General features: G+C 43.5%; 2 protein-coding genes across 5 annotated transcripts in view; one reads left to right on the top strand and one right to left on the bottom strand.

Annotated features, from left to right (window-relative positions):
- LOC120236843 (protein FAM122A-like) overlaps positions 1 to 13,166 on the top strand; it is a 94,087-nt gene extending 80,921 nt beyond the window's left edge. Inside the window, exon 13 of the mRNA XM_039239876.1 lies at positions 13,120 to 13,166. Coding sequence (XP_039095807.1) covers positions 13,120 to 13,123 — 4 coding nt within the window. The 3' untranslated portion in view covers positions 13,124 to 13,166. The remainder of the gene's footprint in view (positions 1 to 13,119) is intronic.
- On the bottom strand, positions 1,189 to 22,764 carry MOSPD1 (motile sperm domain containing 1). 4 transcript variants are annotated; one of them, XM_039239884.1, is made up of 7 exons: positions 17,326 to 17,467; positions 16,404 to 16,618; positions 11,497 to 11,754; positions 11,311 to 11,386; positions 9,180 to 9,397; positions 4,477 to 4,638; positions 1,189 to 2,277 (listed from the first exon to the last, which is right to left on the bottom strand). In XM_039239884.1, exons 3-7 carry the CDS (start codon positions 11,648 to 11,650, stop codon positions 2,246 to 2,248), a joined length of 642 nt encoding a protein of 213 aa, XP_039095815.1. In that variant the 5' UTR covers positions 11,651 to 11,754; positions 16,404 to 16,618; positions 17,326 to 17,467; the 3' UTR covers positions 1,189 to 2,245. The 4 variants fall into 4 exon arrangements, 2 of the variants coding, with proteins under 2 accessions (XP_039095815.1, XP_039095814.1); XM_039239883.1 differs by lacking the exons at positions 16,404 to 16,618; positions 17,326 to 17,467 and adding an exon at positions 22,642 to 22,763; XR_005529782.1 differs by lacking the exons at positions 1,189 to 2,277; positions 16,404 to 16,618; positions 17,326 to 17,467 and adding exons at positions 8,170 to 8,318; positions 22,642 to 22,764 and having other exon boundaries at positions 4,575 to 4,638.
- Between the last annotated feature and the right edge of the window lie 3,933 nt (positions 22,765 to 26,697).

The following is a 26,697-nucleotide window of genomic DNA, read 5'->3' as shown; positions in this document are numbered from 1 at the left end:
TAGAACAGGCACTCTGATGTACTGCTGATAAAACTGGTCAGGAAGGAACTGGCCCCATGAATTATGCTATAAGCCACACAAGAAATGTATTTGGATAAAGAAACAGTGGAAGCGTATTTAAACCAACAACAGTGGTCACTTGAAAGGCGCTGAGTGGACAAGGAATGACGTGGACAGGGATGGCAAGCGGTGACTTTTTTTTTTACTGTACACTTTTACGTAATCTCTATGCTCAATGCGGGGCTTGAACTCACAACCCCAAGATCAAGAGTCACACGCTCCACTGACTGAGCCGGCCAGGCACCCTGGTATACCTTTTTATAGTTGATCTTTGAAGCATGTGACTCTTACCTATTCAAAAATCTAGACAAATTAATTCCCCTGGCAAATTAAGAAACTTAATACATTTTAGCTCACATATTTCACTCCTTATTTTTCCTATTTAACTCACAGGAGTAGGAAACAGCTTTAGGAAATAGACTAAAACTTGAGTTCCTCAGAGGTCCCTCAAATAAAATGTTTAAGTCACTGTGAAACTCGGGAGGTCTCAAATTTTATTTTTTTAAAGTAATTTCTGTCCTTTACAATGGGTTATCTCACACACACGTGTGTGCTCACACAGAAACGCACGTGCACGGATGCACGTGTGCGCGCGCACACACACACACACACACAGAGGACTTGAAAGGGATAGAGAAACAAGGATAGCCTCCATATTTTTTTTTACAAAGTTCAAAATAGATTACATTTATGTGCTTTTCAGTCATTATGCAATGTACAGACGCGATCCATTTAATGATTTATCTTCCCCAAATGGTTACACAATGAAGATTTGCTATGAAAGAGCCTATGTAAAAGCTTTTACTTTAGAAGCAAAGTACTATTTCCTGCAAAAACCAACCTCAGGCATACATGTTGTGTTTCTTCCTCGAGAATACTACAGTAGCAATGCCGAAGTTTGTTCGGTAAAAAGATTTGTAACATGATTTTCAAGAGGCACAAGGCATTGTGCTCGCAGATAAAAATCCTAAGTCAAGGGGCGCCTGGGTGGCTCATTTGGTTAAGCGTCCAACTCTTGATTTCGGCTCAGGTCACGATCTCACAGTTCGTGGGTTCAAGCCCCCGTGTCGGGCTCTGCACTGACAGCACGGAGCCTGCTTGGGATTCTCTCTCTCCCTCTTTCTGCTCATGCACACGCTCTCTCTCTCGTAATAAATAAATAAAAAAATTCTAAGTCAGAAGATCAGCTATTATGATAATAACAGTTAAAACCGCATACATATATGTTCAAGATCAGAGAAGTTATAAAGAAATGTAAATAGTTGTTGCTTTAGGGACCTTTTTGGGTAAAGTTGTTTTAATAAATACAAACTTAAAAAATATCTCCATGATTGATATAAAATAGACACATATCAAGTATTTTCTACACTTGGCTTGGAGTTTAAAGATGAAAAACATCGCCACACAAACCACCCGGCATCTGGTCATCCCAGTCTGGGCTAGTTGCTTACAGTCAGGCAAAGGGCTGGCAAGAAATGATAAAGGGATTTTTTTCCTCCTGTTCACGTAAAGCATTATCCAGAGGTAAAGCCAGGGTGAACGACGTAACTAAACAAATGCCTACCTTCCTTTCGAATTGTTAGACCAAACAGAGAAGTCACCCTAATTCCGAGGGTTAAAAAAAAAAAACCCACAGGCTTTGTGTCTGGACCACATCCTATTCTGTAAGTATGTCTGTTCTTCTGGAAGATCCTAGGGTAGGATATGCATGATCCCTCAACACTTTAGGCTTTGGTGTGTACCCTCTGCACATTAACTGTAAAACTTATTTTAGAAACCCCATGGCAACTGTTTGTAATGACAGAGGACAAGGTATAAGTTACATAGGAACATTGACGTTTGTAGTCAGGAAATAAAGGTCATTTTATGTTTCACACCTGTAGCTGTGAAGGACACAGGACCTTGGTGATCAAAATGAATTAGAAAAAAAAAGAAGACAATAACAGATGTTTGAAGTCTTTTGCATAATAGGTTTAGATATAAAAAGAATTTTTTTCCAATGATTTCCTAGGTGTCACTCAGAAGCATCCTTGCCGTTTGTAATTTAAAATATATATTATACATTTGCAGTTACGGTCAATCACTCAATAGTCGGTAGCATGTTAATGGAGTGAAAGAGATCAAAGGCAGTCCACATTCATATTTGCAAGATAAATTTACTTCAGAAGTCAACTGAATTCCTTGCTCATGTTCTAAGTATGGCCATTGTGATAAGACCTGAAAGAAAATTGGAGAACAGTTAAAGCCACACATTTTACAAAATCTTCCATGCAGTAAGTCACTGTTTGGACCTCAAGGAGCAAATAAGAAACAGCACAGGGACAGGCACTCTACCAAGAATTCAAAGTCAGTGTGAATAGTTGATATTATATAGAAGAAATCCAGTTGATAGCAATGGGCAGTCACTGAATAGATTTTAATTAAGTCACTACTGTCTGGCTACAGATCATTTTTTCACCATCGAATACACCTTCCACATTGTCCAGGTCACATCAGCCATAATAGGAGACATGGCATTTTAAATTTTTTTAATGTTTTTTATTTATTTCTGAGAGAGAGAGAGAGAGAGAGAGAGAGAGAGAGAGACAGTGTGAACAGAGGAGGGTCAGAGAGAGAGGGAGACACAGAATCTCAAACAGGCTCCAGGCTCTGAGCTAGCTGTCAGCACAGAGCCTGACGTGGGGCTCGAACCCACAACTGACGAGATCATGACCTGAACCAAAGTCGGACGCTTAACCGACCGAGCCACAGGCTCCCCCAGACATGGCATTTTAAAGTGTCCATAAAGCCAGCCAACTTCATCAACAAACATACTTCGAGCCTATTTGTATCTCAGGGCTCTAGGAGCACAGAGAGACAAAAGCACAGTATTCCTGCTCGGTGTATCTCTTTCGAAGAGGCTCCATACATAAAACCATAAAAATTTAATAATGTAAGAATACGCTCAGTCCCAAATAAGTGGTAAAAGGAAAAAAAGTGAGTGATAAAGTACAGAGGAGAATCACTGCGTAGGACCAGGCCGGACAGAAAAGATGCCCCAAAATGTCAAGCTGAAATAAGCCTAAAAGACAGACAGGAATGATAAGGAACAATGAGATCAGCAGGCATTTCAGGTGAGGGAATGGCCAGAGCGAGGGCAAGGAGGTTGACCAGACTCTCGATGAGCTTTTTGGGGATCAGTAAAAAATCTAACAGGCTCTGCTCAAGGATTTATACAGGGAATCAGCTAGACAAGATTAGCCGGAAGAGGTCACAGAGTAGAGAGCATTAGATGCCAAACTGTGGACTCGTACTTCTTCCCATGGACTTGGGGAACCACTGAAGACTCTTGAGCTGGGAGCGGCGGTGGGAACACCAAACCTGAGTGGAAATCAATCTAACAGCAATGTGATGGAGCATCTGGGAGAAGATAAAGCGTGGGGTGGGGGTGGGGGGTGGGAATACGAAAGGAAGGCACACAGACAGACAGTACGGTGTCATATTTAGAAGACAATTTTTCGACTTAAAAAAAGAGAGAAGGGACGTCTGGGTGACTCAGTCAGTTGAGCGTCCAGCTGACTCTTGATTTTCAGCTCAGGTCATGATCCCAGGGTTGTAGGATCGAGCCCTGCACTGGGTTCTGTGCGGAGCATGGAGTCTTCTTAGGATTCTCTCTCTCTCTCTCTCTCTCTCTCTCTCTCTCTCTCTCTCTCTCTCTCCTCTCTCTCTCTCTCTCTCCCCCCGTGTCCTACCCCCTGCTCACCCGTGCTCTCTAAAAAAAAAAAAAAAAAACATACCAAGAAATACTGAAAGAATACTGAAGACTTGGTGACTCAGAAGAGGTGACAGGAGACTACGAAGACAGAGTCTGTCGTCACCAGAACCCTGATCCCTGACACGTGGCAGGTACCGAGTAACTGGTTCAGTTAAGGTAATCATAAGATTTCAAGCTAGGATGGCTGAAAGAATAATTTAACAGGAAATGTTAAGCCAGGGAACTGGCTTAAAGAGAAGGTTCATGACGTTAAACGAGGCTGCAGTGTTCACCTTTATCACTGTATGCACTTTGTCGAAGTGTTTCCCCACGATCAATTCCTAGCAGTAGAGATGCTGGATCGTGGAATATGCGCATTTTACATCTTTTACATGTTTTATACCATTGAAAATCAGCAAAATGAAAATAACTGAATACAGTATTAGGTACTAGATCAATAAGCTACAAAGAACTAATTGTAGGGGCACCTGGCTGGCTCACTCGGAAGAGCGTGTGTGACTCTTCATCTTGGAGTCGTTGAGTTTCAAGCCCCACGTTGGGTGTAGAGATAAAATCACACAAGTATCAGCCCCGTGGCCACTATTACCCCATACACATGTAACACCACCACCTCCACCTCGGAGCCTACACACATGACCCAAATGCATCCTTCAAACACTCACCTAAGATATAAGCGGCCACTAATTTTTGATTGACACTTAAGTGGAGGTAGAGAGGCACCAGCGATTCCACATCCCCCAGCGTAGGAAGCATCAGAGCTGCGATGCACACCACTCCCAGGAAGACAGTTAGTAAACTAGGTCCTGAGGAGACAGTTCTGTTTTCTGTAAAAAGACAAAAATCTCTGAGCTTGATTTTAAAAACAACTTAAGACCAAAGCTGGTTCACATATACTGTCCACCACTCACCAGGATTCTGGTTTCGTCTGGCTTCTCTGACTCTTTGCCTAATATTTCCGTTCCATGGAGACCAATCTACTGGACTTATCTGGAAGCCCATAACTTCTGAGTCAGTACAGAATGGAATGGTGAAGTGGCATTATGAGGTAGTGAGTTCCTACTGAAATGTCACCATTCTAACGCCACCCCCAACCTTACCCTAATCAGTACAAGTATTTAAGCATGCCATCATCTGCATATGTGTATAAAATATACAAATAGAATTTTTAACAAATGGGCTAGACATAGATAGAAACTGAAGTTCGGATATTTTCTTCCTATACCCCAATGTATTGCTTGTGTCTACTCCATTTTGGAGCGCACTGCCTTCTGGGAGTATCTTAGGTAGGTCTCCAGACAGCTTTGGTCCTCATAAGTGTAGCATTCTGCTACCATTTTTGAAAATGTTAAAGCAGCAGAAAGGCACTACTTGAGTGTGTTAAAGCTACCTGTTAAAGTCCTTGTCCTCTGCTCTACCCCATTTATAGCCAAGAAGAAAGCAAAAGCAGTATCTGGCAGCTATCACGCTAAATGAAATAAACCAGTCACAGAAGGACAAATACTGCACGATTCCACTTACAGGAAGCATCTTAAAGAGTCAAACTCAGAAACAGAGAGTAGAATGGTGGCTGCTAGGGACTGGGGGTGTGTTTAAAATGGGAGATACTAATCACGGGCATAAAGTCTCAATAAAGTAAAACAAGTTCTAGCGATCTGCCGTACAACATTGTGCCCGTAATTAATAGTACTGTATTGGACACTTAAACAGTTGTGAGCAGGGCAGATCCCATGTTAAGTGTTCTTACCACAATCAAATAAAATTAAAAAACATGATCAGGCCTGCTCTTCTACAGTTCTGGTTGTATGTGTACAGGATTCCCACCCATATTTTTAAGAAACCCAATAACAGTACATTCTGTCATCTAGCCTTTCAGGCTACCCTTCTTTCATTAAAAGGAATAGCCAACAGCAACACAATCTGTGTTTTATTAATGAAATAACACCATTCATTTTATTATTAAATGCAGCTTTTCTAAATTATTAATACCTTAGCTGTTGCATGAAGTTTAACTGAGCCTTGACAAAGCCACATAGGTGAAAACAAATTTCAAATTTTACAGTGATTATTGCTTGAGATGAAACCATAGCACGAATACCTAAAAACAAGTCTTATTTTAGTTAATAAATGAAGTTATCTTTATATCTGCTGCAGAGATGAGCTTTCAAGGAAAACATTGGTTTATGAAAACCACACTGCTGGTTACAAACCCACAATAAAGATCATTTCAAGGAATTTTTAGTATTTTTAAAAATTCCAAAGACATTTGCAGAGATACTTGAAATCTTTCAAAACGGAAATAGGTTTTTTTGTTTGTTTGTTTTGCTGAAACTACAAGATCGTTGCGAAGATTTTATAGAGATGGAGGAAATAGTTTCTTCCTCGAGGGAACACTGTTAAGGCTTGATACAGATCCTTTCAGATTTTATAAATACCCATATAAACATACAAAAGCTTTAATATAAATGAGACCATAATATACACACTGTTCTATAACTGTTTTCCTCTCAGAAATAGATTTGAGCCTCTTACTAGGTCAATTGTAACCATCTATCATTCTATCAGATCCTTGTAAATAAATGCCTGCCTGGCATCCCATCTCATGAACATTCACAATGTAATCAGTCCCCAGCTGATGGACTTTTAGGTCGTTTGCAACCTTTTATTGTTATAAACAATAATAAATAGTGTGATTTTCTTAAGCCAGAGGGCACAGGCTCAAACACTGCATAGACCTGGCAATTCCTTAGTGATATAATTAAGACAAACCTACTAAGATTCACCTGCATCTCTTCAAAACATCTTAATAAACCTGGGCTGTGGTATTTTGTAAAGGTAGGCTTTGTGGGTTTCTCTTAAATTTCTGTTAAATGAAAAAAAAATATATATATATATATATATGTATTTATGCATACAGACAAGGTCTGGAAAGGAACACGGAACACTTACATAAGCAGATCTGTTAAGTGTGTGTGACTGTAGGTGCTGTTTTCCTTTTTGAATCTGTTACTGCTGTGTCTTTTCTAGTACAATCAGCTGGAGAAGAAACTTCTCATTTTAACTGCCTTTCAAAACATTTATGAAATCTGAATTTTTCATGATCTAGCCCTTGACCATTTTCTGGCTAGTATCATGGAGGCTCACAACACTGTTGCACTTGTAATATGTCTAATAAACATCTTCCTGAGCTAAAGAGGTGCAAAAATAAGGACAGTTCAAAACCTCCCCCAAACAATCTCGATTTGTTTCAACATTTCAGTTTAGAGAAACTTAATGAAAATCTGTAGAATTCTGCATACTGGAAACCAGACGTAAGTTGCTACTAATTTAATAAACAGGAGAAGTGAAAAATACCACTTTGTCAACATGGACTCAATCGGTCACCATTATGCTCTATTCAAGAAGAGAGTACTCAGTTTCGTGCCACAGTAGAAACACTGGGGTAACCACTCACTACCTGGACAGGTTGGTCAGGACTTCATATGGGGCTCCACTGCCATGTCCCCCTTGCTCGGAAGGCTGGCAGAGCCATGGACCTTGTAAGACAAAGAAAACCAATCCAGCAGACCCAGCCCGATGAGAAGTCCAGCCCTCCTAGTGAAGGCCACGTAGACACCTCCTGTGTAACTACTCTGCTGCACACTGTGCTAGGGGCCAAGGGCATGATGGTCAACGAGACAAATAAGGCGCTTGCCTTCGTTGAGCTTCCTGACACAGATGGCTTAGAGAGATTTTTTTCCCCACCTCATTCATTTACCTACTTTGATTTTACAATTACAAGAATTTTCGAATACACTTCAGATACCAAAGGACCATTATCAGAGTAAAATAAGAATAAAATGCTCAGGTAATACACAATGTAATTATTTAACCTTTTAGGATGATTTTCACCAGAATTCTAACAAATTTTAAACTAAAGGAAAAAACATACAGATAACTGAACTCTTAACCCTTGTGTTTTTTTGGCTACTAAACTGGTCTGTTGGGGCGCCTGGGTGGCTCAGGCGGTTGAGCGTCCGACTTCGGCTCAGGTCACGATCTCACGGTTTGAGTTCAAGCCTCATGTCAGGCTCTGTGCGGACAGCTCAGAGCCTGGAGCCTGCTTTGGATTCTGTCTTCCTCTCTCTCTCTCAAAAATAAACAAACATTAAACAAATTTTTTTTTAAATAAAATACACTGGTCTGTTAAAAACCGAAATGAGCCAATTATGCATTTATGAATTTAACATCAAAAAACAAATACTCATCGTACGACTTTTCTTATTCTAGAGAAGGCATTTTAAAGGCAGAATCTTGCATTGCATAAATATTTATGAGTCCACTTCACAATACTGATCAGAGATCAAAGTGACATTTACCAGAGGTTCTCTTTCAGCTTCAAAAGCTGAAAATCTGGTCCTGTCAGTCAACAACAGTTGAAAGCAATCTACTGGCTACTACCTAGTCCCTGGGCTTGGTTTCACCATGAATTCCGGGCACTCCCTGCGTGGACGGAGAAGACTCTTGCCTGCAGTAAATCAGAGAGGCATTACTCCCTGCATTATCCAAATAAACCCTCCAGGATGAACAAACTGACAGGGATCTGTGAATTAATGTCATGACAAGTAGAACTGCTTTTAATTCCTCATAGATACTGTTGCAATTTCAAGGGCAGCTGCTATCACATTCATCTATCACTATCAAAAAGGTTCCATGTTTTTTATGGAAAATTTTATCTTCCTCCTCTTATAATAGGGTTGGAAGACGATAATGAGAAGTTAAGAGGGAGGAGGATTGACGTCCAACGAGTTGAATCTGAGGATAGTGTCAATGTTGAAAGAATATATCATAACACTTCTGAATATCTAAGCTGGAAGGAAATGAGGAATGGACAGGGATTCAGTTAATAGCCCACAGGGGATATTATAATCTACTTAGTTTAATTAACTTCAACTTTAATGAGATTTTTTTTCCAAATAATACGAACAGTGCACCAAGCTTGGCCTATTGCCAAACACAATCCCTCTCCTTCTTCGAACTAATTAAATGAGAAAGGATACAGGAAAGTCATAGAAACAAAAGTATACGATTGCCAAACTGTGCTAGCCTTATGAAGCGGGTAGCTGCATTCTCAGGTTGGGCACATTTAAAAGGCTACAGCCACCAGCTCCTTACAGCCTCGGCTGCCGAGATGCTTTCTGCCTTGTTTCAAGGCTGGCTCGAGGACTCTTGCTTCACCTTGGGTACCAGACCTCCAGCTTCCGTTTGGAAGTAGTTAATTGGGCTTAAAGGGGCAGATCCTTTTTCTAGTAATTATTCTTAGCTCCCTATTTTCAAGTCAGAAATGCACAAGACCTCCAAAGGGCTTTAAACGCAAACTAAAGACTACCTGGTTGAAAGGACTGCTCAAAAAATAAACTTTCAGTTAAATGCTCCTTTATCCTTTTTTCGTCGTCTTCCTTTTGTTGTTCTTTCGCAGATGGGAGAAGAGTAGCCACCACCTCTTTCCTTCCTAAAGCCTTCCTCTGGCTTTGCTCGGAAACTTGAAGACGGAATTTGTCCGTTACACCATAGTGACAGGATCGAACGTCTCTATGACGAATCACACTGAAAACATTAAAAAAATAAATGCTGTTTAGGTTTCTGGGGGACTGTGAAACAGAATTCAGCAAGAGATTTCATACAGGAGACAATTAACTGACTATCACCCAAGACTCAAATACAGAATTTTGCTAATGATGTTTAAAAAAAAAGCCACAGCATAGATAAAAAGGAATATTTAGAATCCTAAAATATTTGATGAAGACCTGGGGTGCCTGGGTGGCTTAGTCGATTAAGGGTCCGACTCTTAATTTTGGCTCAGGTCATGATCTCACAGTTCCTGAGATTGAGCCCTGTGTCGGGCTCTGCAGCTGACAGCATGGAGCCCGCTTGGGATTCTCTCTCTCCCTCTCTCTCTCTCTCTGTCCCTCCCCTTGCTAATGCTGCACAATCTCTCACTCTCTTAAAATGAATAAACTTAAAAATATTTTAATAAAATATTTGATGCAAACACATACTCTGCAACATAGAATAAAACCCTTCAGCGAGGCGCCTGAGGTTAAGCGCCAACTTAGTTGGTTAAGCACCACTCTTGATTTCGGCTCACATCCTGATCTCATGGGGAGTTCGAGCCCCACATCGGGCTCTGCGCTGAAGAGGCTGCTTGAGACTCTCTCCCCTCTCTCTGCCCCTACCCCACTTGCTCTCTCAAAATAAACTTAAAAAATAGTTTTAAAGTCTGAAGTAAAAGAATATATAGGTAAAGAAAATTCCTTTTAGCAATGGCATTTTTCCCCCTGACATCTGTGGCCAGCAACAGTTACTAAATAGGACATATATATAAAATGGTTTCTTTCTCACAAAAGTCTCATAGATGTCTATTGACACTTACTTATCATTCAAGTAACAAACCTCACCTAGGCTTAAAATTGCAAGTCTATGCACACAGGTAAAAACAAGCAATTGAATAAGCAAAGAACCCAGTATGACCAGTGCCATCAGGAGGCTAACAACGCACTTTCCTTATTCCTCTGAAAAGAGTCTAAAGCACTCCAATTTTTATGAGAGTCGTCTACAGTTCCATTTATTTTGCTTCGTTCTTAATGGAGAACACAAACCAATTAGGTCAAAGATAACACATTTATTTGGCAAGAGACACCATTTCTTTGGAGGAGTCCTTGCTTATTGTGTGGTAAATGAGAAATCAAAAGAAACCTGCGAAAACACGTCCTCTAAAGATATATATCATTTTACGGGTAGGAGACGATGAAAATGTGTTCGGACACAAAAGCCTGTGCTTCTCATTCTCATGGAAGATTTAAACAAGTACAGTCTACTTGGTAGCTTAAATTAAGAGCTGGTCCATTGGGCCATCTGGTCACCACTAGCTCTAAAGTGAAACTTAAATGTGAACAGCTTGAACAAACAGTCATTTATCCGACACTCTAAAACGAAATTATCTGGAAGAGCTCAGGTAACCTTTTACAGAGGAGTCGTTACGCACTTGCTTCCTGTGTGTATAGATTAACTTCCAGGCTTATTAGCTGAATCATTTCAGATGAACTTATAGTCCCATCGTTCTGTGAATGTGGTATTCAGTTTCGCAAATGTCACTATAACGGGATGTTCCACGGGAAGCTAAATTGCCCATTATAGCTAGAGCAATGCAAAGGAGTAAGTTAGAAGTTTACCTTCATAAATGACTCTGCTCTGACTAAAAAGCATAACAATGAGGAAATGTTCATGGAGATATTAACACACGTATCAGCTCCAACATCGTGAGATACTATTAAGTATTTGCTCGACCTGGTTGGAACCTTAGGGACTTCTGAAGAATTTGGAGACGAAAAGCTCCAGCAAAAATTCAAAACATAATAGATGCCTGTGTGGGAACGGCTTCGAGATGAGACCCTTTTCGAGTTAAACACATGAATATTAACACACTTAAAACCTGTTACCAGGGAGTGACTTTGACTTACATATCCACACAGCACTGAGGCTTCACTGCACCCGCAGCATCAACGACAACATACTTATTTGGAGTAGTACACAAAACTGAAAGAAAAAGTCACAGTGGCCATTAGTGGTTTTAAAAAATTAGTTTCTACAAGTAAAAAAGTTAGTAGGGACAGGTGAAAAGCCATGAAACAGACTAGGAGACTCACCTTTGAACTTTAAGGCAAACTCATAGGGATTATACAGAGTCAACACTTGCTTATGTGTTGACTGGTCATCTGCATAAAATATTAGCTCCGTGGGAAACACAAAAACGGGAAGATTTCCTTCCACTAACTCTGGCTGTCTTTTTTGTTGATGCATTGGCACTGAATCCCCCTTGCTGCAGCTTCTGTGTTTACAGTCTCGAAGCTATTTTGGACTTTTCTTAAGTCAGTTAGTTAAAAACTCCAAAGCATTTTGGCAATCTAGAAAGAGAAGAAGAGACAAGGAAATCGAATGATACTTGTTTTCATTTGTTGTCCCTCCACAAAAGCATGTTCAGCTTGCACTAAAATAGGTCCCCAAATCATTTAAAGATACCTTTGGACTTTTCCTCTGGGCCTGCTTACATAGCTAGTACCAAACTACACAAAGAAATTTACACACTCCTTTCACATTCAAGATTTCAACCTATGATAAATTACATAAACACTAAAGAGGTATTTCTACCTCAAATGAATCACCCTCTTTCAAAGAGGGGAGATCAAAGGGACATCTTTTTTTTTAAACTTCGGATTTCCTAAAAAGTGGAATAAATCAGGGGCACCTGAGTGGCTCAGTTGGTTGAGCATCCAGCTCTTGATTTTGGCTCAGGTCGTGATCCCAGGGTCGTGGGATTGAGCCCCCTGTCAGGCTCCACACTCAGCATGGAGCCTGTTTGAAATTTCCTCTCTCTCTCCTCTCCCCCCCCACCTTCCTCCCTCTGCCCTTCCCCTGCTCATACTCTCTCTTAAATAAACAACTTTTTTTAAAAAGTAGAATAAGTATTGTCATAACTGACTTGATGTGAGCTAACCAGAATTCTTAAAGACTAAAAAATATAAAACAAAGTAAGTTTCCATGATTTATGGGAGAACATGACACTTACTTTTACACTCATTTCAACAAGGCTTTAGTTAGTGCTTTCTGGCAGCACTGGGTGGGAGAGTGCTTTTCATCTTTTTTCTACCAAAAACCCAAGACAAGCGAAAATGTCTTGAAAGGAAGCTGAATATCCAGACTTGTTAAGGAGTCCTTGGGAGTCTTCTATGAAAATTCAAAGTCAGTAAATAGGCTCTGGCATGCAAGTGGCACGGTGCCTCCCCTCCTACGTCAAGTCAAGTTCACAGGCTTCGTGAGAGCTATTTGCTTCCAACTTAGAGACCTTTCGGATTCCTTCTGGGGTTCTTGAGTATGTTCCGAATGGTTGTGTCTGGCAGAAGTCTGACTGTCTGATGTGTGTGATGTTTCTGTGTTTATTTCCCAGGCTAATTTTAATCAACAACATTCCTATTTAGCTACTACCATCCTAAGAATGTGGCTTTTGAAAATGTAGAAGCTAAAACAATACGATCACAGAAAATATCCGATTTTCACTCGGTAGATCATACCTTTAACTGAGGCCATAAACCACTTAATACTTTGTGTTCAGGTCCCCACACGTTCAAAGAGAAACAGAATGCACGATTAAACTGTTTGGTTTTACCAGCTATCAGGAGCCCCGTGTGCTGATTCTGCCTCAGGCCTTTCTAACTTTTATCAAATAAGATACTATGTAATCAGGCATTCACACTTTTATTCTTTCCTTTCAGCTGAACACCTGTGACAAGCCAGCAACTCTGTGGGGACCTGTGCAGAGATAGAGGGCCCTGCCCTTAAAAGACTCGGGTCTAACTGAGGGGACAGTATTTAAGCTACCTCTGTTACAAGGCAGACCACTATACATAAAGTGCTAGGCAATCAGAAGGATACACAAATAATTCTACCTGGAAGAGGGGCCAGGAAATGACATCTGAGGTAGTTCGAAAAGAAAAATATATATATATACTTCTATGTCGGGGGGAGGGCACAGGTTGGAAGGGCTTTCTGACCTCGGGAACAGCATATGCCAGGTCACAGAAATGCAAAGGTGAGGGACAACACTGGGGAGGTCATACTCTCCAAGCTTTCCCGGGTCATCATCCTACTTCCTGCGCTTATTACTTTGTAGCATACGTGTAGCTCGTGACAGCGTGGGTTGGTTTTTGGTTTGGTTTGGTTTGACCAAGTGAAAGGGCCTATTGACATTTTTATTAGTAATAACATTTAGTATGGGTATAATTCATAACAGATTCAAACTTTTTATTAATTACATATACTGAATTAATACATGCAAGGCTTTTAGCACTTACTGTAGGCCAGGCAACGTTCTAAGCGTTTGCTATTGTGATTCAACTAGGAAGAGACTGACAGAGACAATAATGCCCGCAGGCCTCGTGCCCTCAGTCCATTGTAATACAAGAAAAATTGATCATTCTGAAGAGCATCTGATGAAATCATTCTGAGTTTTTATCTGCCACGAATTTCTTTCTTTTGCTAAGAGCCATACACATTTCTATTTGGATGATGTGCTCTCAGAAGTCTGGCATATTTTTTTCAACAGAAAATAATTAGCTCTATTGCTTTCTTAGGAAGCTTGGCTACCAGAAACAGAACAAACAAGTTTGCCATCACTAAATAATATTCAACATCTCATTCTGCAACTCTGTTAGGAGGAGAATTTAGCTTATGATAAAAGGTAGGATGGCATCTCTGATTTATGGAAAACAGTTCTGTCGAGAAATGTTGGTAAAACCAGGCTTCCATCTGAGGGGGGGGGTTGAATTTATCCCTTACTCCTTGTAAAATTCTAAAATTTTATTTGGGTAAATTCCAAATGGATCCAAGTTTTAAATGCAGGGGAAAAAAACCATAAAACACTAGAAACCATGGGACACTTTTTAAAATATAATCTGAGGCATTCTAACAACCAGAAACCAAAAAAATATTGACAAATTCAACGACATAAAAACTCTTAAAATACTGCATGACAAAAAACTTTTAAGCAAAGCCAAAAGAACATTTCAATCATAGGCCATGTCTAACTTCCCTACTGTATGTAGAGGAAATAAAAATCACTATTATAAAAGCACTCAATATAAAAGTGAGCAAATGCTACGATATTTTATAGAAAAGGACATACAGGGTGCCTGGGTGGCTTAGTCTGTTAAGCATCTGATTTCAGCTCAGGTCATGACCTCATAATTCATGAGTTTAAGTCCCATACCGAGTGAACACAAGCCCCACTTTGGGTGAGCCCTGCTTCTCTCCCTCCTCCCTCCCTCCGTCTCTCTGCCCCTCACTTACTTGAGCCCTCTCTCTCAAAAAAATATATACAAATAAAACGACATACAGATTGTTTTTAAACTTACCAAAGGATATGTAACTTGACTCACAAGAGAAATACAAACTAAAGCTATACCGAAATACAGGTTACTACTTGTCAGACTGGCAAAACCCAAAAAGTTTGAGGGGCGCCTGGGCGGCTCAGTCAGCATCTGACTCTTGATTCCAGCTCAGGTCATGATCTCGAGATCCCCAGTGCAGGGCTCAATCCCTCAGCTGCTGACAGTACAGAGCCTGCTTGGGATCCCCTCTCCCTCTCTCTCTACCCCTCCCCTGCTTGTGCGTGCGTGCTCTCTCGTTCTCTCTCTTTCCAAATAAATAAACATTTAAAAAATATCTTTTAAAAGTTTGATAGCACATGGTGGGAGCAGCCAGGCATGTTCTTAACATTGCGGAGAGGGCCACTCATGGGCTCAGTGACGACACCTGGTGCTGGAGATTCTACTTCTAGGAATTTATCCGCCATAAATATTCCTCTTGCATGAAATTATGCACATGGAACTTGTTTAATCCTCAGTGTTGAGGATTAAATAATTTATGTGAGGCACACAGAACAAAGCCTGGCGCTCAGTAAGCGTTAGCTGTTGTCAATAGGGAAAGATCGGAAACAGCCCAACGGTCCATTAACAGGCTCCCCCCCCACCCCCTAAGTGTGCTCACTCCCTAAAATAAAAAAATAAAATTAGATTAAGTTAAATTAAATGTGTAATTTAATGTGTAACTCTACCAGGGCCTAATTTGTAAGAGGTGCCACCTTGGAAACTCAAGAAGGAATTTAGAAACAATGTGTGACAAATCTCCGTTAATTGCATTTTCCAATCCGTGATCCTTTAATACCACTGAAAACCTTAAACTGGTAAATACAATGATTGCAGCTCTTGAAAATTATTTTATATGCAACAGAAACATTACAGCGAGAAAAACAAAGGTTTAAGAGGACTTGCAGACTGAGGAAAACGTGCAAGCTTCTGTTTCCCAGGAGTAGGACACGCTTTATAAATCTGACCGGGAGGTCAAAGGTAACCACACAGAGCAAGCAGTAAGCTCTTCGTTCTAACCCCAAGGGGAAGTTCATTGGCATACGTCAAAGTGGAAGTTTTGCTAGCTCTACGTAATGGTTTAGTAGAATTCATACTCTTTCTTTTTCATGTTGAAGCTTTCCCTTTACGAGCTGGATATGTGAACCTTTCCCCATGAATTGTGAATAGGCTGTCTCTCCCCCAGTCACCATTAAAGAAGTGTTTCATTGGCTTTTAGCAGTTTGTTATTTCTTTTTTGTAGCTCTGTTCCCATTTCTCACTTATCTTGGCGAAGATAGAAATTGCCTCCTGAACTCCAACCGATGGAAATTGGAGGGGAATTAGCACCAGGTCACCCGGAGCAAGAGCAGAGACTCTGCCAACAAACATAATGAAGCATCACACCTGCCTCTAATTGATGGTTTTCGGGAGACTAACGCTTTCTCTTTGCTTCTGTCCGTGTTGCAAAATGATGAGGTGCAAACATTCTGGGCAGAGATTATATACTAAGCCGGTAAAACCTTACTACAAATCGGTTTAGGAGGTTGCTTTGCCCAAGTCAAACACACACAGAGTCAAAGACCGTTGTCAGCTCCCAGCCCGCCTCATCTGCCCTAGGAGGAGAGCGAGCCCCGGAGAGGGAAGGGACTTACCCCGGGTTGCACAAGGTGCTGGCGGCAGACCTCCGGTCTCCAGACTCACACCTTCCTACACAGTGATCGCCTCCTCTGGGTCTCCTTTCCAAATTCCTGCCTCCGGGGCGCTCACTGCCACACACACCCTCATCGCTACAAAATTTCCCTGCTTTTCCAGAAGAGAGGAGTTCTCAAAGGAGGATCCAAAATTCAAGTCCCGATGCGTGTGTTTCCTTTACAGTTTTATAAGGAAATTGAGAGACGATTTTACTGACCAAGTTGAGTACACTTTCTTTTCCTGGTTATGAAAGGGCAGCTTCGGCTCTCAGAAACTATTCACTAGGGCAGGAATCCCCAAGGTTTATTTTATTCCTCCTCTCTGGACACCAAAACGTTATGCATTCTTCAAAGCCTAGTACAAAGTTCCCCTTTGTGGTCTTTACTTCTCTGACCTATATAGATCTAATTTTTAGGACATTACCTTTGACTGTATTGGCTGTATGGATTGCATATCCTGACATTTGCTCTGAGTGGATGAATTTCGACCGCCCCCCCCCCCGACTTGAGCATAATGCCATATTGGTTTTCTGTGGGTTTTGTGTTGGTTTGAGGCATCCTACACAGACCCAACCTCAGGGTCAGGCACTTAGCAGATCCTGAACTTACCAGTTTGCCTATGGGTGTCTACTAATGACAGTCTCCTCCATCAGAAACATTCCTCTTCCTCATAGCTGAGCACACTTTGTCCATAAAGGACAGGGAAAGGGTCCCAGTTAAAGGGACAGTAAACCTATGGTAGCTGCTTGCCGTGGGTTCAGGCAAGGGAACAGAGAATGCTCGCTCCCAGCTATGTCTCCCCACACCTCCCACACTCTCCTTCCCAGTTCCCTCATCAGCCCTGGCGCCTCAGTGCCCACCTAGGTTCCCAAATAGCCCCGACCTTACGGGGAGACAGAGCAGCTGGTGATGCGGGAACGGCTTGTCCTTTTCCTCTGTACAAAGGGACAGGAATTCAATCGTGAATGAAATCTGAAAGAAAACCTGATGTGTGTACACCACCTTGTGACCGGTTTGCAAACTACTCTCCCTCACACCCACACTCACACAACAGCCTGAACACACAAAGTCCTCACATACTTTCCACTATCCGCCCAGGGAGAGCAGCACCCCAAAGTGTGATTATTTTCTGTTTTCCTCACTTTAGATTGACCAGAAGAAGGAAAAGGGAAGACTCTGAGAAAAGCGGGAATTTCCAAACCTCTGCCCACTACAGATTCAAAATGGAGATCTCAAACAGAAGCCACTTTAAAAGCAGGTTGTCATTTGCCCCCTCCCCTTTTTTGGGAAACTGGGGGGCTGTAAGAAAATCAAATGAAACTAGTTTCTGGGGAAGTCTGGGCTTCAAGTTATCCCTAACCATTTCAGACTTTAAACCACTACTGCGCAAGAACCCCCCAGGACCACTCATTTCAAACCAGCTACTGACGCCCTCTCTCTGGCTCCTGCGTTTACCCTGATTAGGGTTCTGACTCCACCTCTGTGCCACCTCCCTTTATCTGGGCAGAGGAACTATCTGCTTCCTCCATATTTGGGGCCAGCCAAATACTAAGTAGTTAAGTGCAATAAGTTCTTTTGCTTTGGTCTCGCTAGTATTAAAACCTCGTTTTCCTTCCCATTTCATCAACTTGGCTCTCTTCCTCTTTAAATTTCCAGTACTGTCTATTAGGATTTTTTTTAATGTTTTTTTTTTAATTTATTTCTGAGAGAGAGAGAGACAGAGAGAGAGAGAGAGAGAGAGAGAGAGAGACAGCGTGAGCAGGGGAGGGTCAGAGAGAGAGGGAGTCACAGACTCCGAAACAGGCTCCAGGCTCTGAGCTGGCAGTCAGCACAGAGCCCGACGCGGGGCTCGAACCCACGAACCGCGAGATCATGACCTAAGCGAAAGTCGGACGCTTAACCGACTAAGCCACCCAGGCACCCCTGTCTATTAGGATTTTTAAGGGCCGGTATATTCCTGAAGTCAAGTCTTTCACAAGCAATGCTCGGATGTTCACGTTATAGGTTAAATAGCTCATTGTACAAATATTAGGCTATTTGGTTTTTAAACATTTTCTAGATTTTCCATATGCTCTGATGTCTTACCAAAGCCAAAGACTTCACAGCAGTCTATACACCGTAAACGTTGAGTAGTGTAGTTTTAAGATTTTTAAAATGACAAAGATGCCCTCTGGCAGCATCTTTTATAAAGAAATACATTTTTCTCAGGGGCGCCTAGGTTGCTCAGTCAGTTGAGCATCCGACTTCAGCTCAGGTCATGGTCTCACAGCTCGCGTGTTCAAGACCCGCATCGGGCTCGCTGCTGTCAGCACAGACCCCACTTCGGATCCTGTCCCCACACCCCTGCCCCTCCCCTGCTCACTCTCTCTCGAAAATGAATAAACATTTTTTTAAAAACCATTTTTCTTAAACCAGTTATTTCCAACCTGTATTTTACAAGATCTAAGGTCTTCAGTTATTTCAAGATCTATGTGCAATTCTCAAAGCGAAATCCGTATTAATCCATGTTAATTACTTCACTATATGAAATACATACGTTGCCACCTATGGCACTCTCCAAAGTTTTCGAATCACAAATTCATTCAAGGAACATTAACTGAGCACTTACTATATGCTAGGCGCTGCACTAGGGAAGATGGAGCAAAGATGAAAACATGGTCTCAGCCCTCCAAAAGCTCCGTCTAGCCTGAAAACCAGACATACATCCTAATTAGGATATCATGTGACCATGTTAAAATGCTGGTGGGTGAAAAACCTCTGGGAGCATAAAGAAAGTGATGATCTGCCTTAAATAGGAGTTTGCAGTAGGAGGGGAAAGGGGGGTGAATTCCAGGAAGTCTATGTGTAGAAGCACGAAAGGGACTCTTAAAATGAGCTCTGGCACTGCGTGTGGTTAAAAAATAGCATGTATGGGGGAGTGGCAAGGGATGGTGAAAAATCCTGTAAGCCAAGTTCGGGGGTGTCGACTTGATTCTGGATGCCAGTGGTTCTCCACATGTGGTACTGGACCAGCAGCAGCTTCACCCGGGACCTGGTGAACAAGGCAAATCCTTGGGTCCCAGGCTAGACCTACTGACCCAGAAGTTCTGGGGGGTGGGGCCCGCTCATCTGTGCTTTAACAAGCCCTCCAAACGATTCTAAGGCACACCGCGCTTTGAGAGCCACTGCTGCGGCCAATGAGAAAAATCTCGGAAGGGTTTTGAGCAGAGAACTGCCTGGATAAGATCTCAAGTAGGAACACTGGTTGCTGCTGCCCAGCCAAGCACGGCACCTAACTCCAGAGTAGTTCCAGTAAAAAACAAGTAACTCTGGAATAAATGTGACGTGAAGAGAGGGCCGAGATGAAGGCAGTAGGTACGGAGAGGAAACTGTTTAGGGATATTTTACAGGTGGCCCAGATTCAATCAGGTGATGAGGATATATCCATACAAAGGTGTGACTGAAGTGGTTTAGATAAAATGTGTGACCTTGCCGGAGGTATCAACCACTAGGTGTTTCCTGAAAGAAGTGTTGCACACACTCCCTAGAAAAAGGGAGGAGATGGAGCGCAAGATCTGTGTTTCCACAGTGTCAAAAGCAAACGGTGCCCTGGTGCCCTGGCTTGGCCGCGAGTCTTCCGGCCAGCTGGGCAGTTCTACTTCTCACTGGAAGTTAGGAAGCTGGCATTCATAGTAACATAAAACTCGTTTGGGGAGTTTGGTTAGTGTGAATCAATCCTTGAGACTGACAGTTTCGGGATGTGCTGGCAAAATTCAATTTCAAATGCTGAGAAGCCGAAAATAGGCATCGGTTCTGGTGGTCTAACCAAGGAACTGACAAGGTGAGACCCTGCTGGAGCCTTCTTTTCATCCTAACTTCATCACCGATCACACAGTCCACTTAATTCTGGAAGAAGCTGGAATGAATCAAAGAATCACTTTGTACTATGCCCTGACGGTCAAGAAAGTCGGATGTACCTGTTATTTCTAACTTTGGGGGCAGGATTTAGCTGAGGCAATCTTCAATTTCCTAATTGAGAGGAGAGAGGGAAAACCCATATGGCTAATTTACCTAATGAGAATTTGCCAGAGCACAATTCCTATTTCTACTAGGACTCTGGATGCCTCTCATTATGGAACGTAAGTTTTCCAGCTGATACCAATATCTTGGCTTATCTGACCAACTTATTTTGTCTAAGAATAGTTCCCGATTAAAAACTGCGCTGTTTTATGGAAGTTGAGAGCTATCAGGCATCCTGGAGATTAAAACAAAACTTTCATACTACAGATGAGGAAACAGAGGGCTTCAAAGAGTAAATCATTTCATCTATTTATTGTAGGGCAAGCTTTTCCAGAATACTACAAGATGGCAAAACAAGATTCAGAGCAACACGGATAATCGGTTCATTTAAATTTTAGACAAGATTTTAAATTCCTCTATTTTCCATCTTAAACGTTTTAAAAGCAGAAAAAAAAGAGTAGCAAATTACTCACTTTTATTGGGCTCTTAGAGGACGGGGAAGCTTTTCTTGTAGTTTCTTAATTGTTTTCAGAAACTAGAGTTAAATGTAAAAACTTCAGGAGAAAAAAAATTTTTAAATAAAAAACTGGGGAAGAAAACGTGCATGAACAATAAGGAGAGAAACATGTATTCTTTTATAAGCTGTTTTCGGTCTTTGCCTACAAAGGGGTAACTTTACACTGAATATTGTCCATTACATCTAATTATATGTTACATGTAAAGGGAATCTATCACCACTACCCCTTACAGATTTGAGAAACGCCAGCTTTTCCAACATCCTGGTATTTGAGTAAACCTTGTATTTTTCAGAGTTCTAGAAATGCTTCAGAAACTAGTTTGATCTTGTAGGCTGTCTGGGTATGTAGACGTGAACAACTTGAAACGCACATTTGGCCTCGTTTTCTGCTTTCCAAACTTCCCATTGCTTTCTACCAAATATATATATGTAATCTAAAAGTTGGTGTTCACTCCCCGGTCAATATCCAATATATAGCATTTTACAAGCAGATTTCCAAGCACTTGAAGGAAACGTGGACAAGGTTTTCATCATCAAGAATATATTAAATTCCAGGTGTGCCCTGGCTGAAAAAGTAGACTTTTCCCCTTCTGTCTGGAATTCCCATTAAGAACGCAATGCATTCCGATAGAAAAGCACTGCTTTTTAGGCAAGATCCAAAGGATCCCATTTTCCAGGTCTGCGTCCATCTCTGATTTCCCTCAAAGGCCCAAAATCGGGACCGTTTTTATTTTTTTGCCCTCTCGCTCCCCGATGTGAGGTCTCTTAGATTCTACTGGGGCAGAAATGCAACTTCAGTCCGGAGAGGGCAGATGTCAGTTACTCTGAAACCGCAGTACATTGATTAAGGGCTGGAGGGCAGGAGAGGAGCACCAAACGGCCCGTCCTAGGACTTCAGCCCCACCTGACTGGGGCCCAGCCTTTCCAGCCGTCGTCCCCACACCGGCCGGCTCCATGTGAAACCGGTCATGTGAGCCTGTTTACAGCCGAGCAGCTGGTGCAACCATCAGGATCCGTGCGGAGGTCCAGGAAGGGGGACAGATGCAGGCTGCGTACCCCTTCCACCACCACCCCCCGTCACTATTCCACGAAGGCGTTCGTTTTCCCTTCCTGCCTCGCCACCCCACTTTCACCTCCCTCCGGCCATCCCGGGACGCCTCGCTCCGGCCCCATAGATTTCCTTCCAGTTGCTCGCGCGGGGGGGGGGGGGACCGGCTGGGGGTGGGGAGGAGGAGTTAGGGCGAGGACGGTGTCACCCCGAATGGAGAGTCAACCTCCCTCCCGCAGCCCTCCTCGAAACATCCGCCAAAGAGTTGTCCCTGGAGTCGCATCCCCGGAGCAACCGAACTCTGCCGGGCAGGCACCGGGAGGGTCCCGAGCCTGCTGCCTCCGCCCGGGGAACGAGAAAGGCAGGCACGGGCCGGCCCGACCCTGGAGCCGGCATTCGCGGGCGGCCGGGCAACTGACAGTCAGAGATGGGGCAGAAAGGACCCCATCTGCCCGCTGCCACCTCCCACCCGCATCCCGGCGCCGCGGAGCCCCGCCGTCAGTCACAGAGCCAAGCTCGGGGTTGGGTTCGGCTCCTTCTTTGCGCGGGGTCTCGCGGCAACGTAACTTCCACGTCTTCGCGAAGTCGGAGGAAGTGGGTGACGGGACGGCGGGGCGGGGGGGGGGGAGTCTCACCTCGGCAACACCGGCTCCTCGGAAAGCAGCTGCGACTGCTCCTCCGGTCCTTTGTCAGCGTCTCTAGGCTGCACTGCCTGCTGGGATACCGGAGGACTCAAATGCCACCTCTCTCCGCCCTCGAGGATGAGCTGCGGTTGGGGGTGGGTGGGAAGAGGGAGAAGAGGTGGAGCCGGGGGCGGGACCGGGGCCGGGGGCGGAGCCTCCTTTCTGCCACCTGGCCTCCACAGTGTTTTCTGAGTTTTTTCCTAATCCGCGCTCCAGACCTCTTCCTGCTGCCTAGGACCTGTCCCTCCTCTTCCCTCCCCTCCCCTCCCCTCCCGTCCTGCCGCCGCTAGAGGAGACCGGAGACTCTTACAGAGGGTCATCTCTCTTTGCACTTGTTGGGCAGTCACCCTTGATTCCCTCCCCCTTCCCCCCCCCCCCCCCGCCCCACACACATCTGGTGAGCACCCAGGGCTAATTGATTCTACCTCTGAGGCTCATCTCATTGACCGCCTTTCTGCACTTCGTGCTCAGTGCTATGGGCTCTGTGTAGCCCCCTTGACTTCTTGCTTGGAGCTCTTGACTTTGCCCACACCTTCTCCCAGCCGGCAACCAAAGGGATTTATCTTATCTAAGACCTATAGGTGACCTGTTACCTATCTGCTTTACACCTTTCAATGTCTCGGAAATCCCTACAACCCCTCAGCGTGGTACAGAAGGTCTTCTGTAATCCTTTTCTGAGGTACCCAATGCTCTAACCCAATCAACTAGGCATCCCTGGAAGACAGCGGGGCCTGGGACTAGGCTGCCTGCCCAAGACACTCCCCCTTGAAAGGAAGCCACACTGTACTGTTTATAGGCGCCTTGAAGTATCCTTAAAGATGGAACACTCAGAATTAAAGGTTAAAGCTGTCGGGGCACCTGGGTGACTCGGTTTAAGCGTCCAACTTCAGCTCAGGTCACGATCTCTCCGTCCGTGAGTTCGAGCCCCCCATCGGGCTGTGTGCTGACAGCTCAGAGCCGGGAGCCTGCTTCGGATTCTGTCTCCTTCTCTCTCTGCCCCTCCCCCACTCACACTCTGTCTCTCTCTGCCTCTCAAAAATGAATAAACATTTTTTAAAAATGTTAAAGCTGTTCAGAAAGGAAGAAGGTGCGACTGCCCCGGGTTCCCTACCCGCCAGTATAAGGCCCAAAGAATTCCCCCCAGTTGCCCCACCCGTGCAATAGGCTGCCAGTAGATCTCTCTTGGGCTCAGGTCTCTGATGCCTTTGCTTCTGGATTCCCTTGTCTTTCTTTGGAATACCTACCTATCTTTCAAGGCCCAGTGGAAATGCCACTTCCTCCAATAAGCCTTCCAGGATCTTTCACGAGCACTATTAACTCCTCCTGCTCCATCACCGTAGAACGTTGCTTATTCTGCTTTGCAATTCTTCCTGACTTGGGTAATCACTAGTTGTGTTTTATGTCTTCCTTTCTCTCCTACCTAGACTATGAATGCCTCTGAGTGACCCACAGCTGCCAGCACGATGCCTAATCCAGAAAAGACATCAGTACAATTAGATGAAATGATATCCTTCAACTCCACTGTATCAGAAGCCCAAAGTAGGCCCAGAAGGAAGCCTAGGCCGGGCCTCACTAGGACATCTTCATCCTGACCCAGCCACATGTCATTTTGCAAAAACAAACTGGTTAGACGGCAGAGCATTGCAATTGCAAAAGGCCCAAAGCTTGTACTTCCCTTGCAAGTCAGACTGGTTTGTGGTATAATACGTGGTTGTGGAAAATGTAACTGGTACAGTTCACATGAGAATTCAGTGTAGCCAAATTTCGCGGTGACACAAAATAACAGTTTCCAGATGCAGAAATCTCTCCTCCTTTGGAAAGCTTTAGACTCCTATTTGCTTCAGGCGATCCTTGGGCTCTATATCCCCTCAGACCTTGAATACTGTGTTATAAAGCATGCTTTTGCAAAGGTAGGCATCTGGCTTCGTGTCGTTCTTACATCACTTAATGCGTACTTGTTTTTGCTCCAATTATATTACAAGCTACACTTTGGCAGGTTTCCTCATCCCTAAAATGGGGACAAGAATCCTTGGCCTACCCAGTTTCCTAGGCTCTTAGTAAATAATGTGGTAAATAATGTGGTAATATTTATAGCAGGTGTGATAATGTAACTATAGGATGCTCTTCAAATGTAAAGTCTGTTTTATAATTAAAAACCTTTACACTCTACTACTTAGGTATGTGTGTTTGAGATTCCACATTAGGAATCAAAGCCTTCATTGCAACTTCCTGAGGATAATGCTTTACTTCATGGTTTCCAAAATTTGCCTAAAGGGAAGATTCATCACCTGAAGCCCTTGTTAAAAACATTCCTAGAACCTACCCCAGACCTACTGAATAAAAACTTCCAGGTAAGATTCTGCTCCAACGATTCTAAAGTGGGGGTTATTTCTACACCACCAAAGCAATCCTCTGACACCAGCTGGGTGTCTTACCATTCATCTCAATTCTGACACTATTGCGAAAATTATTAAAGGGAAACCTCATTGAAATGGGAGTCGGAGACTTTGCAGGGACAGCTCTCGCACCCTACCACTGTCGGTCAGTCGCCGATCCCACGTGAAGAGGTGGCCCTTGCTCTGTGGATACTGCTTTACTCTCGGGGAAGGAGGAAGGCAGGCTTCCTCCTCCCCTGGCAACAGCCCAGCCAATGAGAGACTGTTACAAGACAGCCAATGAAAAGCCACTATACTTCTAACTCCCAGTTTACTCCAATGGGCTTCTTGTTTACAGCCGTCCTCCCAACTGCCCCCCCCCCTTTCCTCTATAAAAGAGCCTTCCTCGGCTTTGTTCTCTAGACTAGTGTACTTATGGTTTTTGTTGAGGCTTGTGTGTCCCAGGTTGCAATCTTCTGCTATTCTTAAGGAAGCCCACTTTTTGCTAGCAAAATAATGGATAGTTCTATTTTTTACGGGTAGCACTATCCACCTGGAGACAGCCACAGATCCCACAGGGTAAGGGCTCAATCCTACAAGACCGCACTCCACTTCAGATGCCAACGGCAAGTCCACGTTGTCACCCATACACCTTCCTAACTGGTTATAAATCAAAGGTTCCTGGGACTCCCCTCCTTGAGTTCAGTTAATTTGCTGGAGCAGCTCACAGGACTCAGGAAACCAGTTAGTCACTAGATTACCAGTTTCTTACAAAGGATATGAGAGGTTTCGTAAGGTGAGGTCCCAAGCAAAGGAACTTTTCTGTACCTGTGGAGTTTGGGGCCCAGCATGGTGACCTGTGGAAGTGTTCCGGTTCACCAACCCGGAAGCCTTCCGAACACTGTCCTTGTGGGATTTCATGGAAGCTTCATTACATAGGCATGGTTGATTAAATCATTGGCTGGCTGGCCATTGGTGATTGATTCAACCTCCAGCCCCTTACCCATCCAGAGAGGTCAGCAGGCTGGGACCCAAAGGGTCAACCTTCCAATCACGTGGTTGGTTGCCCTGACATCTAGCCCCTCCCCCTTAGTGCTTTCCAAAAATTACCTCAATGACATACGCTCCCCCCGGTGGTTGAAGGGGGCGTTGTCATAAGTATTAAGACACCTTTATCACTCTGATCCCTTAGTAAATTCCAAGGGTTTTAGGAGCTCTGTGCCAGAATTGGGGAGGAAGACCAAACATCTATTTCTTATTATAACTCGCAGTATCACACCAGGAGAAAAACAAGTGACACCAGATGACTGGAAGACACAGCCATTACCAGTTGTCCACCTATCAGAATGAATGAGTTTAGGATTCTTTCTGGGACAGGCCTTTCCAGGCAGGGAGAAATCACAACCCGAGCAGAACTTTGGAGGAGGCTCAAATTTCAGGAGGACAAATTTCAGTCTGCATCACAATTGTGCCTGCAATTTAGAATAGGCAAAACCTTCCCCTTGACATTCCTCGTCCTTGCCCAGAGCTCTAAGAAACTGGTTTGGGACTATATGGCCTGCAGCTAATCTGCCTTACCAGCCAGAGACAAAGTGTTAAGCCTTTCATTTTGAGGCCTTTGTTGCCTCAGTCC

The sequence above is a fragment of the Hyaena hyaena genome, unplaced genomic scaffold (genome assembly GCF_003009895.1).
Source record: "Hyaena hyaena isolate Hyena2069 unplaced genomic scaffold, ASM300989v1 scaffold_162, whole genome shotgun sequence".
NCBI lineage: Eukaryota > Metazoa > Chordata > Mammalia > Carnivora > Hyaenidae > Hyaena > Hyaena hyaena.
Note: the sequence above shows the minus strand (reverse complement) of the source record. Positions and strands in the feature narration are given on the sequence as shown.

Excerpts from the sequence above, each read along its gene's own strand:
- MOSPD1 (XM_039239883.1), bottom strand. The coding sequence starts at position 11,650 with ATGCATCAACAAAAAAGACAGCCAGAGTTAGTGGAAGGAAATCTTCCC. Across the intron at positions 9,398-11,310 it reads CCTCAGTGCTGTGTGGATAT|TGTGATTCGTCATAGAGACG; the intron begins GTAAGTCAAAGT and ends TAATGTTTTCAG. Across the intron at positions 2,278-4,476 it reads AGTGGCCGCTTATATCTTAG|GTCTTATCACAATGGCCATA; the intron begins GTGAGTGTTTGA and ends ATTTTCTTTCAG.